The 20,818-nt window shown below is 35.6% G+C and overlaps 1 protein-coding gene across 3 annotated transcripts in view; it reads left to right on the top strand.

The window, feature by feature from the left end:
* The window catches only part of PHKA1 (phosphorylase kinase regulatory subunit alpha 1), a 148,573-nt gene that overhangs the window by 68,016 nt on the left and 59,739 nt on the right, over positions 1-20,818 (top strand). For all 3 annotated transcript variants that reach the window (XM_045074010.1, XM_013048220.2, XM_013048219.2), the window contains exon 14: positions 3,909-4,043. In XM_045074010.1, the coding sequence (XP_044929945.1) occupies positions 3,909-4,043 (135 nt within the window). The remainder of the gene's footprint in view (positions 1-3,908; positions 4,044-20,818) is intronic.

The following is a 20,818-nucleotide window of genomic DNA, read 5'->3' as shown; positions in this document are numbered from 1 at the left end:
TTGGTTGTATCTATGGGATGAGACAAGCTGAGGGTCCTCCTACTCTGTCATCTTCCTACCCTCTTCCATTCTGCATTTTCTGATCCTGTACCTGGCCTGCTAAAACTACTAGAAAAAAAATCACGCAAATGAGCAGATGTAATTCTGCACTGTAATTCTGCACTGTGATTCTGCAGTCTCCAGCTCAACTAGACTCACAGTGCCTCTTGCTGCTCCTTGTTCTTACTGTTACTCAGCATTTTCATTTTTTTTCAACCAGGATTCCAAATATGTTTTCAGCCCCATCCCTTACTTTCATCCTCTTCTTGGCCTACTTTTAAAAGCAGCTTCCTTCCTTCCTTCCTTTGGTCTATCTTAATCTAGCTAGATAATCTTAATATTCTGATTGTTGTCAGTTTCCCAGTCCCCCACCACAATCTTGCTTATATTTTCACTCATCCTTGTCTCCTTTTCTCTGGTCTTAGAAAGGGTGTTTCCTTCTAATGCTTGATCCTATCCTCTTCTCCAGCATTCCTAGAAACCTACCCTTTCCTGTTTCTTCAAACTCTTCCTCTCTGTTGGTTCTGGTTTTTAGTTTATTTACATATTCATCTCCCTCTATTTATCCTTTCTTTCCTTTCTCATCTGAATTTCTACTTTATATTCCATGCATTCTACATTCCTTTCCAGTCCTGCTTAATATTCCTCTGAAAATGTTTTTGCTTAAGTTATTGAAAAATTCAGTAGGTATCTTTCAACCTACATCTTAGTAGATCTTTCTGTTTCACTTATTGTTTATCTTTCTGGAAACTCTTAACTCCCATGTCTTCTGTGATACCATCCCTTGGATCTTCTTCAACCTAAAATTTGCAATTTTCTGTCTCAATCTGGGCTTCCTATTTTCTTTGCCCCTTAAGTGTTGGTATTTCTAGTTCTGTCCATTGACCTTCTGACTTAGAATATTTGTTCTTGTCTCTCAGTCTCCTCCTATTCCAAATCTTCTCCCTTTTCTTATCTCCTTGATTCTTCGTTCTCAGGAGATGACTTCACCTCCTATACCATAAAGAAAATATAAGCCTTGGGACAAAAACTCATTTCTACACCAGGCTTTTCTTCATCTGCCCATTTCTTATATGTTGAGCTTCCTCAAGGTTATATTCTGGGTCCTCTTTTCTTTTTCTCTATGCATTCTCCTTGACCCATCTCATATCTATATGCTAATGACTCCTGAATCTATATCACTGTTCTTTAAGATAGCCCCACTTGGATGTTTTACATGCACTTGAAACTCAACATGTCTAAAATTACTCCAGCTGCACCCTCCTACTATTATATCACTCATGCCTGCTTTTCTCCCTATGTGCCTGTGTCATTAAAGGCACAGCATTCTCTTACGCATTCTCTTAGTTACGCATATAAATACCTGGGGAATCATTCTCAATATCTCCCCCCTCTCACCTCCTATATTCAATCAGTTAACAAATCCTGATTTGTTTACCTTCTAATTGACTCTGAAATCCATCTAGTCCTCTCCAGTATAAATGCCATGATCCTAATCTAAGTAATCAGCATCTCTCACTTGCCTTAGGGCAATAAATTTTTAAGTGGTATCCCTGTCTTCAGTCTAGGCCCTCAACAGTCTATCAGTTTATTCTTTAATCATCAAACATGAATATTTTCTTTTTTAAGGTACAGTTATAGACATATTAATCCCCTGATTACAACTCTCCAAGGGTTTTCATTGCCAACCTCCTTCACATGGCTTATAAGGCCCTTTATGATCTGGTGCCTGACCCTGTCTCCGTTGTAATTTTTTGCAATGACCCCTTCACACTCCATGCTTGTGCTGTAAAAAACATTTTATAATTCCTAGATCTGCCCTGTTCCATGTCGCCCTTGAACCTTTGTCTATGCTGTTTCTTCTATCTAGAACAACTCCCTTACTTTACCTTCTCCTCTGCCAGATTAATTTCTATTCAGCCTTCTAGCAGAACTCAGTATCAGCGTCATTTTCTCCAGGGATCATGTCTATCTCTATACTCCCTGCATTTGGCTCTACTTAGCACATAGGTGGAATTTCCTAAATATTTTATTAAACATAAAGTTTTAAAAAAAAAGCTCCGCTGTTGGGGTTGAAAGTGTTCCTAGCACCCCAAAATATTGTTCATTTGATTCTCTTTCAATGCATTGCCCTCTGCAGAGCCCTGAAGCTCAGTAGAATGCAGTTGGGTAATCATTGCCCAAAGAAAATTACAAAATCCTTAAAGTGAAACATATGTATTCCATAAAGATCTAGCCTCTGTCTGCCTTTCTGGATTCTTTTTTTTTTTTAAACCACTGTGCAAAATATTTTATGCAACAACAATATTGGAGTATATGTAGTTCTCTTTACCACCACACATATTCTTTATTCATTTCCATGTTTTGTGATTATCATGTACTTTATACCTAAAATGGATTTCCCCATCCCTATTCCCTTCTTTCTCCTGGCTAAAGTTCATTCTTTCAAACTCAGCTTAGACATCATCTCTTTCAGAAAGCCTTTTCTGAAAGCACTCTCCTCCTGTCCCAGACTTGATAGGTGTCACTCTCCAGGGCTTACAGTGTTTTGTGCATCTCTCTAGTTACCTAGCAGCTTATTTTATAATTGGCTTATGTGTATGTCACTTCCATCACACTGTAAGCTCTTAAAGAGAGAGACTAACTTATCCATCTCTTTATCCTTAGTGCCAAAATAGTACTTTGTCCATTTAGGTGCTTAGCAAATGTTTGTTAATGAATGAATGGATGACCATGTGTGTTTTCCTGGGCTTTCCTTAGCCCACTATCATTCTTCCTTTGTTTCTTTTCCCTGGAGAATCTTTGTCATTTTCATGTTTCTAGTTATAAGTAATCGAGATTGTGATATGTCCAGGGGGCCCTATGATTGCCATAAGCTGCATATCCTGACCCAGACCAACAGCAACACAATACCATGAGGCTCCCAAGATAGAAAGACACACACACACACACACACACACACACAAATATACACGAAAGATAATAGCAAAGAAAAAGAAAGTGCACTCTGTTAACTAGGTTTTTGTTCCAAACACTCAACATAGAAAATACTAGTAAACTTAAATGAACCAAATGGTACCTTCATTTTCACATAAACCCAATTCAGCACATTCACCAGCACTGGAGAAACAGAAATAGGGCACATATTTGCTCTCAGTCCTTAGTGTCAAGCTAATTGAGGCCCCACTCAGATTATTAGCTCCCAGCCAGGTATTTGTCCCCTAGAGAGAACGTAAAAAGAAGAGTCAGGGAGCTGGCATGGCCTTCTCCCTTGTGACTGTGATAAGCACTTCAGAAAAATGAATATAACAGGAATAAAAGGGAGCTGTCCAGGCTTGGCAGGCTCAGAATCTAGAGCCTACCCCCCAACCCCAAAACAACCATATGCAGTTTTAACTATTGCATCTCAATTCTTTATTCCCAGTTTCCCTTGTCTTCTACCATTCTCTGGCTATAGAATAATTCTTATTATTTGGGTGTTCTTTATTATCCTCAAAATCCTGTCTGGTCTTAAGGATATGAAAGAGCCTTGGAACCAAAGCTGTAACATACCTTGTGTTGGATTTTTTTTTCCCCTATTAAATGTGGAATCTCAGGTATAAAGAGTATGGAATTCTCTAGGAGCACCTTGCACTTAGCCAAAAAAGCAGAATCTAATACTTTAAGCATGAGTCCTTTTTCCTTTTCAACTTAGATAATTGTGTTATGTACCTAGCATGATACTTGTTTCATCAAACTTCCTCAATAACTGTTAATTTCCTCCCATTTTCATTCTCTTCCATCCAAAAGAAATTATGTGGCTTGAGAGATTTTTAGGTTCCTATTGAAATAAAAGTTTCTGTTGACTTCATCTTCTTTCCTTTCTGTAGTTTCCATTCTAGCCGAGACAGAAGAAATCAAGGCCATTTTGAAGGACAAGGGGATTGATGTGGAGACCATTGCTGAGGTATACCCTATCAGAGTACAACCAGCCCGTATTCTCAGCCACATTTATTCCAGCCTAGGTAAGGAGATCAGCCTTAATAATCAGTCATTATAATAATCAAAGCATTATTCAGTACAGACTGGTTTCTTTTCTTTTTATTTTTTTAATCTTGTACTGCTTTATTAAACTGGATCTGAGAAGGAATTCAGAGTCTCTGGAACTTAAGTTTCTAACCCAGTATATCCCGAGCAAGCTTGATAATTTTGAATGTGTTTATGAATCCAGTATATAGGGTGTTACTGTTAACAAACAGTACTGTATCTTCATTCCAAGTGCATGCTTAGCTAACATGTTCTCCCCTTTCTTGAGGCATATATTTCCATTCTGAATACATGTTAATTTTATGTAAAGCAATAGCCAAGGAATATTTTTTTAGGTCTTTTATACCATGTCATGTAATAAATTGGTTGACAATATTACAAAATTCATCTTAATCTAATACTTATTTTAATTATTACTCAATTTTTATCTAATTTATTAAACTTAAAAATAAACACATTAAGCAGATTACTACAAATTACGAAGTTATACAATTTATTACAAATTTGACATTAAACAAATCACTGCACCTTTAACTTAAAAAAAGGCTCTGCAAATTTCAAAACTACTCTTGTGGAAGACTGATTAATGGCCCCCAAAAGCATATAGGTCCTAATTCATGGAACCTATGAATATTATATAGCAAAAGAGACTTTGCAGGTATGATTAATGTAAGGAGCTCAAGATGAGGAGGACTGTTCTGGATTTTCCAGGTAGACCTTAAATGTAATCACAAGTATCCTTATAAAATGAAAGCAGAGGGAATTCAGACAATAAAAGGCAGTGCATGTGACAACCGAAGCAAGAGATTGGAGTGATATAGCTATGAACCAAAGATTTGCAAGGAATGACCAGCCCCTAGAAGTTAGAATTGGCAAGGAAGAGACTCTCTCCTGGAGATTCCAGAAGAAACCAGCCCTGTTGACACCTTGATTTTATTTTCAGTCCTAAAAGACTCATTTTGGGCTTCTGACCTCCAAAATTGTAAGAAAAGAAATATGTGTTGTTTTAAGCCACTGAGTTTATAGCACTTTATTAACAGCAGGAATAGGAAGGTAATACAGATTTTGGTACTAGGAAGTGGGGTGATACTGTAACAAATATTTTAAAAAGTGGCTTTGGAATCAGGTAATGGATAGAGGCTGAGAGAATTGAGTCACATGATAGAAAAAATCGATACTGCTTTAAACACACTGTTGGTAGACATAAGGATGCTAAAGGCATGGCCAGTGAGGGCTCAGAAAGAAATTAGAAACATGTTATTGCAAACTTGAGGAAAAGGATCCTTGTTGTAGTGAACTGTGTCCTGTTTTATGTGGAAAATACAACTATAAATTATGATATTAATATGGATATGGGCATAATATAATATAATATGAGGATATATATAATATAATATAATATAATATAAGGATAATTATATCCCTGGATATGAAGGAGATTTTCAAGCAAAGTGTTGAAATCATGGCCTAATTATAGTACAATATTATAAATGCTGTAGTAATGGTGTTATGTATAAAGCACAGGGCAAAGAGGATAGATCTGGGAAAGTCATAAAAATCATGATTTGATAACTTATCAAATGGGTGAATCTTCAAAATTTTATCATAGTTACAATTTCACAATAACAAAATTGCTTTAAGCATACATCAAATGACAACTATAATACAAAAAAAGAGAGATTTCTTCACCAGGTGTGTTCATATATATGTATATGTTAACTAAATGGGAATGTTTGCCTCACCTCAAATATTGCATTTCATGTATTTCAGTTCCAAAATATATTTTTAAAACATTTTTAAAGTACGAGATTAATTGGGGCACCTGGTGGCTCAGATGGTTCCAACTCTTGGTTTTAGCTCAAGTCGTTGATCTCATGGTTGTGGAATGGAGTCCCATTGGGCTCCATGTTCATTGGGGCATCTGCTTCTCTCCTCCCTCTCCTTTTGCCCTCCCCCTGCTCACCTGTGCTCGCTTACTTGCTCTCTCTTAAATAAATAAATAAATAAATCTTCTTTAACAAAAATACGAGATTAATCAGATTTAGGAACATAAGAACTTCATAAATATTCAACTTAGATCTTTATATAATTCTAATTCTTTTCTAATCTGTTAGTGCACATAGATACATTTACAGTTACAGTGTATGCATATTAATTTGTGGTTTTTTCACTTACTCTTTCATGTGAGTATTTTTACATACTGAAAGAACTATATATTATTCCTTCAAGCTAAACTAATTATTCCCTAATTATTGGGTACTTGAATTGTTTCCAATGTTTTTGTCATTCTGTGAATGCCTTTGTATAGGCTTTCTTATGTATACTTCTGTTTCTTTGGAGTATATTCTCAGAAAAGGGATTCTGGATAAAAGAGTATGGACAACTTTGTAGTTCTTATTTTATGTTGCCAGACTATTCTTTAGAAATACCAACCAATTTTTAGTGGCATCAGTAAATACAAATTATACCTTTTTATTTTTACTACCCCACCAACATTGAATTTTTATCATTTGTTTTTGTTAGATTAGTAGTATTACTACACATGCTATTTTAATTGCCTTTCTTTAATTCCCAGTGAGGATATGCATTTCTTCACTTTTGCTCTACTTTTTTTTTGAAGTTGTGTTTCCTATGGCTTGCATATCTAGCAGGATCTGCACGTTTTCATATATAGTTAACAATTCTCTTTTTCCATTTTATTTTATTTCTTTTCAGTGTTCCAGCATCCATTGTTTATGCACCACACCCAGTGCTCCATGCAATATGTGCCCTCCATAATACCCACCACCAGGCCTACCCAACCCCCACCCCCAAAACCCTCAGTTTGTTTCTCAGAGTCCAATCTCTCATGGTTTGTCTCCCCATCCAATTTCCCCCAACTCACTTCTTCACTCCATCTCCCAATATCCTCCTTGTTATTCCTTATGCTCGACAAATAAGTGAAACCATAGGATACTTGCTCTCTCTGCGTGACTTATTTCACTCAGCATAATCTCTTCTTTAAGTATACCTTATGGTAAGCTTTTATCAATGAAGTATATATTTTCTGTTCTGTAACTTTCTTTAGATAATTATTTTCTTGCCTTTGTGCAAATTTTTGAACATCAAGTACATCCATTTTATCAGTTATATCTTTCATTTCTTCAGGAATTGTAAATTTATCTCCTAGTTTCATTTGAATAGATGTGCTATTCTCATTTTCTTCAGTTTTCATAAATAGTAAGTTATGATTACAAATTGAAATGTACGTGTTGAATGAAGGGAACTGGAAAGTAGAAAAAGGCACAAAGGAAAAAGATAAAAGTCACCTATAATTCTAACACTCATAGGAAGCCACTGTTTTTGTTTTGGAATATTTGCTTCCAATCATTTTTTTTTGTAAAATAAATACACACTTGTTTTTTAGAAAAACAGTGTCAGAAAGAACAGTTTTTGCTATTTGTACTTTGCAACATAGTAATAATGTGTGATGAACCCTATTATCTTTTTTTAAATAACCTTTTACAACGCTATTTTAATATTTGTGTTAGCATGATTTCAGTTTTTTAGACATAAAGAATATTGCTTACTTTGCTGAGGTACTCTTCTCTTCAGGGTTTTGGCTTCTCAAGTCCTGGCCACCTTAATTATTTTCTAATGCCCTAGATAATAAATTGTTTTTATAAATTAAATAGACTTTTTTCTATTTATTTTGTAAATTATATATATTCCTTTATCACTTTTCTATTGGAAAATTGTCAATTTCTTATTGCTTTAAATAAGATTTTTTATATATTAGGGATGCTAATACTTTTTCTTCCATATGTTACTGCAGTACTTTTCTATTTTATTATTTGCCTTTTAATTTTGTATTTAATTTTGATATGTTAAAGTTTTACATAGTATAATTGTCTCCTTTTTGGTTTCTTTACTGTTATGCTTAGAAAGATAGATTCATCCCTATGTCATATACATTTTCACCATATTTTCTTAGTTCTTTACAGTTACAATTTTATATTTAGCTTAGTCTAGAATTTTAATTTTAGTTTACCTTATGATGTAAGAATCATAATTTGTTTGCCAAATACTTAGCCAGTCTTCCCAGCACTATTGATTGAATAGTTCATATAAAGAGTTTTGAAATGTCACCTTAATCATTTACTGTACATATATAGACTCTCTAACACATGTATGTGTGTGTATGTTACTTTTTGGTGCTGTTGGTCACAGTTTCTCCTTAGCACTACACTTTTTAAGTTTTCAACCTTCAGCCTCTTTAATAATTGGGGAAATGTAAGATGAAACAACAATGAAATAAAAACTTTTTGTCATCAATTTTATAAAAGTTAAGTTTTATATTACCCATTACTGGTGAATATGTGGAGAAATGGACACTCTTAGCACTCCTGGTAGTAGTGTAAATCAGAGGTAATTTGGCATTACCTATAAATTTTTTTTTTAATTTTATACACATATCTTTGACTAACAACCTTACTCATAGGAATCTACCCTATATAGTACTCACACATGTAAACAAGGATACATGTACAAAGCTATTCATTACAACATAATTTGTAATGACAAAACAACAATTAGGAGCAACCTAATGTGTATGAACAAGAATGGTTGAATTATGTATGATATGTTGTGCCATAGTTAAAAAGAATAAGGTAGACTTTCAGCTTCCAGCTGTGAAGTGGTTTGTATCAGACTACTCTTCATACTAAGAACAACTATAATAGCTGTATTTAAAAGATATAGGTAAATAAGGGCATTAGAAAATAATTAAGGTAGCCAGGACTTGAGAAGCCAAAACCCTGAAGAAAAGAGTACCTCAGCAAAGTAAGCAATATTCTTTATTGTCTGTGCAGTTTCCCTTTGAGGCATTTTCTTCTTCTTGAGCTGTGCTTGCATGGGATGAGAGGCCAAGAAATGAAGGATAAAGTCTCATGCTAGGAAAACAAAACTTTTATTTCAGGAACTTTCTTTGTGGAAGAAGCTGTGATAAACACTCCAGTTTTTCAGTTGAGTCCCTTAAGGGTGAGCTACACCCTAAAAGTAAATGCAAATCACAAATAGACCAGTTTCCAGAAAGCCTAAAACACAAAGCCTAAAACACAATCTTCTCAGTCACTGAATGGACTAAGGTGATCTGCTAGTGGTGTATCTACCTGCCAAAATAAACTAAATCACCTCTGGAAGAAAATAATATTATCTAGAGCCTCTACAATTCTTTGTATAATGTGTTCAGCATTGAAAATATATAATAAGATATGCTAGGAAACCAAATAAACAAAAGCCAAAAAAATACAATCAAAACAGATATACAGACCTCTAATTAACATAGTATTGGAAGTTCTAACCAGAGCAAGTGGGCAAGAAAAAGAAATAAAAGGCATTTAAGTCAGAAAGGAAAAAGTAAAAATGTTTGCAGAGTACATGGTCTTATATGTAGAAAACCCTGAAGATTCTCCTAAAAAAAAAAAAAAACAATTTCAGCAAAATTGCAGGATTCAAAAGCAACATGCAAAACTTAGTTGCATTTTTAGGCATTAATAATAAATAATCCAAAAGGAAAACTAAGAGAATAATTCCATCTACGAAAAAAAGGATCAAATAGAATTCCAAAACTAAAGATTACAGTAACTAGTATTGGGAATGCAATAGATGGGATTAGCACCATATGAGAAACAGCAAAAGAGAGGATTGGTGAACTGAAAAATAAGTTAGTAGAAAATATTTAGATTAAAGCCCAAAAGAGAGACAAGAATGGAAAATTGTAAAAGCATTACAAGACAGATATAGTAGAGGGTCTGGAGCCCAAGAATAAGAGGAAATAATGGAACAGAAAATGTATTTGAAAAAATAATGACTAAAAGCTTTTCAAAACTGACCAAAGATATTAATTCACACATTTAAAAATGCTAAAAATCCATCCATGTTGTCCCAAATGGCAAGATTTCATTTCTTTTGATGGCTGCATAGTATTCCATTGTGTATAACATGGATGGAACTAGAGCGTATCATGCTTAGCAAAATAAGTCAAGAAGAGAAAGACAACTATCATATCATCTGCCTGATATGAGGAAGTGGTGATGCAACATGGGGGCTTAAGTGGGTAGGAGAAGAATCAATGAAACAAGATGGGATTGGGAGGGAGACAAACCATAAGTGACTCTTAATCTTACAAAACAGACTGAGGGTTGCTGTGGGGAGAGGGGTTGGGAGAAGGGGGGTGGGGTTATGGACATTGGGGAGGGTATGTGCTTTGGTGAGTGCTGTGAAGTGTGTAAACCTGGCGATTCACAGACCTGTACCCCTGGGGATAAAAATACATGTTTATAAAAAAAATTAAAAATAAATAAATTAATTAATTATTAATTTTAAAAAATGCTAAAAATCTGTGAACAAGATAAATACAAAGAAAAAAACCTAATCCTTTAATAATCAAACTTCTGGAAATCAAGAAAGAGAAAAAAATCTTAAAAATAGCCAAATTTAAGAAAAGATACATTGCTTTCAAAGGAACAATGATCAAACTTATAGCTTACTTTTCAACAAACCAATGAATTCCACAGGACAATGAATGACACCTGTAAATTACTTGGAGAAAATAACTGCCAGACTAGAATTTTATATCCAGTGAAAATATCCTTCAGAAATAAAAATGATATGGGGTGCCAGGATGGCTCAGTTGGTTAAATGTCTGCCTTTGGCTCAGGTCATGATCTCAGGGTCCTGTTATTGAGCCCCATATTGGGCTCTCTGTTCAGCAGAGAATCCGCTTCTCCCTCTCCCTGTGCTCCTACCCCCTGCTCATGCTCTCTCTCTCTATCCCTCTCCCAAATAAATAAATAAGTAATCTTTAAAAAGAAGAAATGAAAACAATATAAAGTCATGTTCAGTAAGTAAAAATTGAAAATGTACCACTAGCAGACTCATAATAAAAGAAATACTAAAGGGATTTCTTTAGCCGCCCCCCCCCAAAAAAAATCCCAGACAGAAGAATAGGAATGCAGGAAAGAATGAAGAGAAAAGGAAATAGTAAATATAAAAGACTATTGACTGTTTAAAGCAACATTAATAACAGTGCTTTGTGGATGAAATAAAAGTAGAGATGAAATAAATGACCCAAGTGGCAAAAAAAAAAAACAAAAAAAACTGTTTAGGCAGAAAATGAATGGAGTTAGTGTTGTAAGATTCTTGCATTATTCAAGGAATAGTAAAGGTACAAATTTAAGGTACACTCTAATCAGTGAAGGATGCATGGTTTAATCTCTTGGACAGCTTTTCTCAAATAGTTTTCCACAAAATCAAACTACTAGAAAATGGGGTTTTTCAGTTCCCCTATGGGTTGCACATACTAGTTCCATTTTTAAATGCAAAGAAGGTAAGTTAATACAGACAATCAATGCCTTAAAAATTAGAGCATAATACTCTGATGGAATCTGGTTGAGAAGAGCTGTTCTGGAGTAACCATCAAAGGGGTAATGAAAGAATTACAAGCTAGTGGGGTTAAAATGATGTATTAAATTTTTTGATTAATCCAAAATTAAATGAGGAAAAGAAAGGAACAAACGGAAATTCTGTAGTAATTTTTAAGATTTAGGTTTGCTCGGAGATGAAGTAGGAGAACCCCAAAGTTCACTTCGTCCATGAATGCAACTAGATAACACTCATATCACCATAAGTAGCCCAGAAAAATGATCTAAAGACTAGCAGAACAAACTCCACATCTAAGGTAGAGAAGAGGGCACATCATGGAAGTATTAAGGGCAAAGATATGATTTAGGTGAAGACAGATCATGACTACCTGTGGTGAGGATACAGCCAATGGTGTGGAGAAGAGCAAGAAACAGATTTTCACACTGGGAAGCATGCAACAGGAAGTACAAATCCCCATAACATTTACCTTTGAAAATGAGAGGGATTGAATTTCATTAGTTCCTAAATCCAATGGGACTTAAAGCCTGGAATTTACTAGAGCATATCATGCTTAGCGAAATAAGTCAAGCAGAGAAAGACAACTATCATATCATCTCCCTGATATGAGGAAGTGGTGATTCAACATGGGGGCTTAAGTGGGTAGGAGAAGAATCAATGAAACAAGATGGGATTGGGAGGGAGACAAACCATAAGTGACTCTTAATCTCACAAAACAAACTGAGGGTTGCTGGGGGGAGGGGGTTTGGGAGAAGGGGGTGGGATTATGGACATTGGGGAGGGTATGTGCTTTGGTGAGTGCTGTGAAGTGTGTAAACCTGGCGATTCACAGACCTGTACCCCTGGGGATAAAAATATATGTTTATAAAAAATAAAAAATTAAAAGTCAAAAAAAAATTAAAAAAAAAATAAAGCCTGGAATTTTAAAAATTGGTAGGCTTGTCTCTGGGTAAGCCCCAAAGGCAATAGGAAGCTGAGTGCCCCCCTCTCCGCAGCCCCGCTGCCAAAGAGGCAGCACAACAAACAGCCCATGCTGATACAGCATAGAACCAACAGTTTGAAAAACACCAGGGGCAGAAGGGATGGTGAGTGATTTGCTTATCTTGAAGTGTGGCCTGGAGAGACAGGGATCATGGGGAGACCCCTTCAGGAACACAGGAGCTGGCAGGTGCTATTTCACTCCCCCAGCCAGCATAAACATTGGCTACTTATAGAAACCAGCACAGCACTGACACTCGTTACCTAACTTTCTTACACAGGCTCCCTCCTCAATGTGTCAGCATATCTAAGCTTCCCAGTCCTGCTGGCCTTGGTCCAAAGGATATCAAAAAAGAAAGCCAGGGCAGCAATACTTATATCAGACAAAATGGAATTTAAACAAAGACTATAACTATAATATATATAACAAACATATCAGACAAAATAGAATTTAAACAAAGACTATAACTGTAATATATATAACTCTAATATATATTGATAAAGAGGACTACCCAATAAGAGCATATTAACAATTGTAAATATTTAGGCACTGAACATGGGAGCAACCAAATACATAAAACTATTAAGGAAATAATGAATATCAATATAACAATAGTAGGGGATTTTCCCACTCCACTTAACACTGATGTGCATATCATGCAAACAGAAAATCAACAAGGAAACAGGCTTTGAATGACACATTGGACCATATGGATTTAGCAGATATTTTCAGAACATTCCATTCTAAAGCAGCAGAATACACATTATTTTCAAGTGTACTTGGAACATTCCCCAGAATAGATCACATATTAGGCTACAAAACAAATTGCAACAAATTCAACAAGATCAAAATCATACCATGCAGCTTTTCTGAACATAATGCTATGAAAATAGAAGACACAAGAAAAAATCAGGAAAGAACACAAATACATAGAGGTTTAAAAAAATGCTACTAAACAATGAATAAATCAACCAAGAAATAAAAGAAGAAATTTTTAAAAGCACATAGAAACAAATGAAAATGAAAGGACAATGGTCCAAAAAACACTTGGGATGCAGCAAAAGTGGTTCCAAGAAGAAAGTTTATAGCAATAAACACCTCAAGAAGAAAAAAAAAATGTCAAAGGGAAACAACCTATCCTTACACTTAAAGGAGCTATAAAAGAAAGAACAAACAAAACACAGACACAGCAAAAGGAAGGAAATAAGATGAGAGCAGAAATAAATTATATAGAAACTAAAAAAAAAAAAACAGTGACACAGATCAATGAAACCAGGAGCTCATTCTTTGGAAAGATCAACAGAATTAATAAGCCTCTAGCCAGTCTCGTCAAAAGGGGAGAGAGAGAGAGAGAGAACCCAAATAAACAAAATCAGAAATGAAACAGGAGAAATAACAACTGACACCACATAAATGCAAGAGAATATTATGAAAAACTATATGCCAACTAATTGGACAATTGAGAAGAAATGGACAAATCCCTAGAAGCATGTAACCTACCAAAACTGAAGCAGGAAGAAACAGAAACTTTGAAAAGACAAATTACCAGAAATAAAATTGAATCAGTAGTCAAAAATCCCCCCCCCCAAAAAATAAAAGTCCAGGACCAGAGGCCTCCACAAGCATATTCTATCAAAAATTTGTGAAGAGTTAATTCATGTTTATCTCAAACTATTCAAAAAAAAAAATTGAAGAAGGAAAACTTTCAAATTCATTCTGTGAGGCTAGTGTCATCCTAATACCAAAATCAGATGAAGACACCACAAAAAGAGAACTATAGGCCAATAACTCTCATAAATGTATGTGCAAAAATTCTCAACAAAATATTAGCAAACCAAATCCAACAAAACATTAAAAATCATAGCGAACGATCAAGTGGGATTTATTCCTAGAATGCAGGGATGGTTTAATATTCACAAAAGAATCACATGATGCATCACATCAATAAGAGAAAGAATAAAAACCATAATTCAATAGATGGAGAAGAAGCATTTGACAAAGTACAACTTCCATTTATGATTTTTAAAAACCTCTCTTGCAACCTGGGTTTAGAGAGAACATACCTCAACATAATATGGGCCTTGTATGAAAAACTCACAGCCAATATCATACTCGGTGGGGGAAAAATAAGAGCTTTTCCTGTAAGGTCAGGAACAAGACATGAATGTCCACTCTCACCACTTTATTCAACAAATAGTATTGGAAATCCTAGCCAAGCAATCAGACAACAAAAAGAGAAGTCAGCCCAGTCGGTAAGGAAAAGTTAAATTCTCACTATTTGCAGGTGACATGATACTATATATAGAGAACACTAAAGAGTCCACCAGAACACATAAATGAATTCGGGCAAGTCTCAGGAGATAAAATCAATGTGCAGGAATCTGTTCATTCCTATACATTAATAATGAAGCAGCAGAAAGTAAAATGAAGGAAACAATACCATTTAAAGTTGCACCAAAAACAAAACAAACTATTGGGACTACATCAAAATAATAAGCTTCTACAGAGCAAAGGAAGCAGTCAACAAAACTAAAAGGCAACCTATGGAATGGGAGAAGATATTTATAAATGACATATCTGATAACAGGTTAGTATCCAAAATATTTAAGAACTGATAAAACTCAACACCCAAACAACAAGTAATTTTAAAATGGGCAGAAGACAAATAGACATTTGTCCAAAGACTTACACATGGCAAACAGGCACATGAAAACATGTTCATCATCACTTCCCATCAAGGAGATGCAAATCAAAATTACAATGAGCTCTCATCTCATACCTGTCAGAATAGCTAAAATCAACAACAGAAGAAACAGAGTGTCGGTGAGGATGTGGACAAAAGAAACTCTCATGCGCTATTGATGGGAATGCAAACTAGTGCAACCACAGTGGAAAATAGTATGGAGAACCCTCAAAAAATTAAAAATTAAACTACCCTATGATCCAGTAAAGGAACTCTCATGCGCTACTGGTGGGAATGCAAACTAGTGCAACCACCAGTGGAAAATAGTATGGAGAACCCTCAAAAAATTAAAAATTAAACTATCCTATGATCCAGTAATCACACTACTAGGTGTATACTTAAAAAATAGGAAAATGCTAATTCAAGGTGATACATGAACACTTGGGTTTATAGCAGCATTATTTACAATAGCAAAATTATGGAAGCAGCCACATTTCCATTGGTAAATGAATAGATAAGATAGGAGAGAGGAGGATGACAGCAAAGTCTAGGCTAACCTCACCCCTCAAATACAACTAGATCACTATTAAACCATCCTAAATATCCCAGAAATCAACCTGAAGACTGGCAGAACAAACTCCATAACTAAAAGAAGTAAAGAGGCCACATTGAAGTAGGTAGGAAATGTGGAGATGTGGTTTAGGGGGGAAACAGATCCTGGCTGTTGCAGAGGGAATGGAGCCATTGTCTTGGAGAAGGGTGAGAGGGAGGGGAGCTCACAAGGGAATGCACAAGAAGAATGTTTCCCAATAGCCATTGGCTTAGAAAGCTAGAGCAGCTAAATTTCGTGAGTTCTTAGAACTAGCAGAGCTTGAAGCCCGGAGTTTTAAGTGTCAGCAGGCTAGGCTGGGATAAGACTCCAGAGAGCACTGTGCTGCTTCTGGAGAGAAGGCAGACAAACAACCCAGGGGAATACAGCATGGAAATAATGATGTGAAAATTGCCTAGCGCACACATTGGGGACATTATTTGCCCTTCTTGAGTGTCCCTGAAAGGCAACATTCATGGAGAAACCTGTTGAGGAAAAAGCTGGCTGGTACCATTTCCTTCCTCCATCCCCCAGCATAAACACAGAGCCACTGGCTGTAAACAGCCATGCAGATACTGGATACCCAACCCCTTGCATTACAGTGGAACTGCCTTTCTCAAGCACATTTTCCTCTGTCCCAACACAGCTGGCTCCTCCCCCAGAAGACCAGCACAAAAGACTGCCCACACCACATGTCCCAAACAGAGAGTTTTACGGGGCCTCAGTTCTCACGTAAGCGGTGTCAGGTCTCATTTCACAAGAGGACTAGAGCACACCAGTTAAAACTCATCACATTCAATCCAGGGAGGAAACAATATCCACAGAAGGCAAGGAGAGCCTCTGCAGATGACAAGCCAGAAGGATAGAGCAATAGCAGACACAATAGTAGAGCACACACAATACACACAGAAATTTGCCAAGCCAGAAGGGAGAGGTATGATATATCCAAATTGCTACATGGGGAAAATCTGCAGCCAAGAATCCTCTATCCATCAAGGCTAGCATTCAGAATAGAAGGAGAGAGAAAGAGATTTCCAGTCAAACAAAAACTAAAGGAGTTCATGACTATTAAACCAGCCCTTCAAGAAATATTAAAGGGGGACACTTTGAATGGAAAGGAGAGACCAAAAGTGATGGTATAAAGGCAGGGAACAAAAAAAGCAGTAAAAAATAAATAGTTCTGTAAAAAATCATTCAAGGAACCCATTTTAAAAAGGATATAAAATATAATAACTTGGACTTAAAATGTGTGGAGTAGAGGAGAAAAGAATGGGTTCAACCGTAATTGAACATCAAGTTACTATAGAATGCTGCTTGCAAAAGAGGTTATATACAAACCTAAGGATAACCATATATCAAAGACCACTCATAAATTCAAAGAATACAGAGAAAGAAATCCAAATATATCACTAAAGAAAATCAACAACACAAGAAAGACAAGAGAGGATCAGAGAAAATATACAGAAACAGGCAAAAAGTAATAAAATGGCATTAAGTACATAGCTATCAATAATTACTGTGAATGTAAATGTACTAAATACTCCAATCATAAGACATAGGGTCTCAAATGGATAAAAAAACAAAAAAAAACAAAAAAAAACCCGTCTATATGCTGTCTACAAGAGATACATTTTAGACCTACAGACACCTACAGAATGAAAGTGAAGGGATAAAGAAGTATTTATCATGCAAATGGATGTTAAAAGAAAGCCAAAGTAGCAAACTTTGGACAAACTAGATTTTAATAGACACACTAAGAAGAGACAAAGAAGGGCACTATATAATCACAAAGGGGCAATCCAACAATAGGATATACAAATTATAAGTATTTATGCCCCCATTATGGGATCATCAAAATATATAAAAATATTTAATAATAAGCATAAAGGAACCCATTGATAACACAATAATAGTAGGGGACTTTTACGCCACACCCACACCAATGGATAGAGCATATAAACAAAATCTACAAGGAAAAAAATGGCTTTGAATGACACACTGGTCCAGTTGAACTTATCATATCTATTCAGAACATTCCATCCTAAAAAAAGCATTCTTTGCAAGTGCAAATAGAACATTCTCCAGAATTAATCACATAATAGGCCACAGAACAGGCCCTAACAAATACCCTAACAAATACAAGAAGCTTGAAGGCATACCTGCACCTTTCGTGACCACAATGCTATGAAAGTAGAAGTCAAAAACTGGAAAGATCACAAATACAGGGAGGTTAAATAACACCCTACTAAACAATGAATGTGTCAATCAGGAAATAAAAGAAATAATTTAAAAACACATGGAAACAAATGAAGATGAAAACACAATGGTCCAAAACCTTTGGGATGCAGCAAAAGCATTCATAAGAGAGAAGTTTATAGTAATACAGACCTATTTCAAAAAACAAGAAAAACCTCAAACAGCCTAAACTTACACCTAAAGGAGCTAGAAAAAGAACAAAAAACAAAGCCTAAAGCCAGAAGGAGGGAGGAAATAATGAAGATTAGAGCAGAAATAACAACCAAGGGGCACCTGGGTGGCTCAGTGGGTTAAAGCCTCTGCCTTCGGCTCAGGTCATGATCCCAGGAACCTGGGATCAAGCCCCGCATCGGGCTCTCTGCTCAGCAGGGAGTCTGCTTCCCTCTCTCTCTGCCTGCCTCTGCCTACTTGTGATCTCTGTCAAATAAATAAAATCTTTAAAAAAAACCAACAGCACAGAAATATAATTATAATAGAATATTATGAGAAACTATATGCCAATAATTTGGACAACCTAGAAGAAATTAATAAATTCCTAGAAACATATAAACTACCAAAGCTGAAACCATAAGAAATAGAAAAGTTGAATAGACTAATAACCAGCAAAGAAATTGAATCAGGAATCAAAACTCCCAACAAACAGAAGTCCAGGACAAAATGGATTTACAAGCAAATTCTACCAAACATTTAAAGAAGAGTTAATACCTATTCTTCTCAAACTATTCAAAATATACAAGAAGAAGGAAGACTTCCAAATTCATTCTATGAAGCCTGCACTACCCTGATACTATCACCAGATAAAGACTCCACAAAAGAAGAGAACTACAAGCTAATATCAGTGATGAACATAGATGCAAAAGTCCTCAACAAAATACTAGCAAACCCAACCTAAAAATACATTTAAAAAATCATTCACCATGGTCAATTTGGATTGATTCCTGGATTGCAAGGCTAGTTCAATATTTGCAAATGACATATCACTTTAAAAAAGAAAGGATGGAGGCACCTAGGTAACTCAGTCAGTTAACGTTCTGACTCTTGATTTTAGCTCAGATCAAGATTGCATCGTGAGGTTGGGTCCTGCATCAGACTCCATACTGGATGTGGAGCCTGCTTAAGATTCTCTCTTTCCCTCTCCCTCTGCCCTTCCCCTCCCTCTAAAAAAAAAAGGAAGGATAAGAACAAAATGATCATTTCAACATATGCAGAAAAAGCATTTGACCAAGTACAACATCCATTCATGATAAAAAAAAAAACCCTCAACAAAGTTGATTTAGATGGAATATACCTCAACATAATAAAAGCCATATTTGAAAAAAAAATAGATATCATCCTCACTGGGGAAACACTGAGATCTTTTCCTCAGTGGTCAGGAACAAGGATGTTCACCTTACCATTTTCTTCAACATAGTACTATAAGTCCTAGCCACATCAGTCGGACAACCCAAAGGAATAAAAGCATCTATATCAGCAAGGAAGAAGTCAAACTGACCCAAAAGATCCCACCAAAAAACTGCTACAAGTGATAAATTAATTCAGTCAACTCACAGGATACAAAATCAATGTCCAGAAATCTGTTGCATTTCTATATACCAATTATGAAGAAGCAGAAAGAGAAATTAAGGAATCAGTCTCATTTACAGTTGCACAAAAAACAAAAAGATACCTAAGAAAACCTAAAAAAAAAAAAGAGGGCAAAGACTTCTACTTTGAAAACTGTAAAACACTGATGAAAGAAATTGCAGATGACACAAACAAATAGAAAGACATTCCATGATCATGGATAAGAAGAAGAAATATTGTTAAAATGTTTTACTTCCTAAAACAATCTACACATTTCATGCAACCCTATCAAAATACCAGCAATATTTTTCAAAGAGCTAGAATAATCCTAAAATTTGTAGGGAACCAGAAAAGACCCCAAATAGGCAAAGCAATCTTGAAAAAGAAAACCAAAGCAGGAGACATCACAATTGTGGGCTTGAAATTATATTACAAAGCCGTAGTGATCAAAACAGTATCATAGTGGCAGAAAAAAATAGACACATAGATCAGTAGAGCAGAATAGGAAACCCAGAAAAGACCCCACAACTATATGGTCAATTAATCTTCAACAAAGCAGAAAAGAATATCCAATGGTAAAGACAGAGTCTCTTCAACAAATGTTGTTGGGAAAACTTGGCAGCGATGTGCAAAAGAATGAAACTGGACCACTTTCTTACAAAATAAATTCAAAATGAGTTAAAGACCTAATTTTGAGACCTGAAACCACAAAAACCCTAAAAGAGAATATAGGCAGCAACTTCTCTCTTTTTTTTTCACACTTTTTAAGTAAGCTGCATGTCCAATGTGGGGTTTTAACTCACCACCCCAAGATCAAGAGTCACATGCTCTACTGACTCAGCCAGCCAGGTGCCCCATGCAGGAATTTCCTTGACATCAACATTAGAAACTTCTTTATAGATATGTCTCCTGAAGCAAGAGAAACAAAAGCAAAAATAAACACTGAAACTATATCAAAATAAAAGGCTTCTTCACAGTGAAGGAAACAATCAACAAAACTAAAAGGCAACCTACAGAATGGGAAAAGACACTCGCAAATGACATATCTGATAAAGAGTTAGTATACAAAATATATAAAAACCAACACAACTCAACACCTAAAGAACAAATAATCCAATTAAAAATGGGCAGAGGGCTTGAATATACATTTTACCAAAGAAGACATCCAGATGGCCACAGACATATGAAAAGATGCTCAAATCACTCATCAGAGAAATACAAACCAAAACTACAATGAGATACCACCTCACACCAGTCGAAT

Source organism: Mustela putorius, unplaced genomic scaffold (assembly GCF_011764305.1).
Source record: "Mustela putorius furo isolate JIRA1106 unplaced genomic scaffold, ASM1176430v1.1 tig00537297_pilon_pilon_pilon, whole genome shotgun sequence".
In the NCBI taxonomy this organism is placed as follows: Eukaryota; Metazoa; Chordata; class Mammalia; order Carnivora; family Mustelidae; genus Mustela; species Mustela putorius.
The sequence above is the reverse complement of the archived record's forward strand: the minus strand, read 5'-3'. Positions and strand labels throughout refer to the sequence as shown.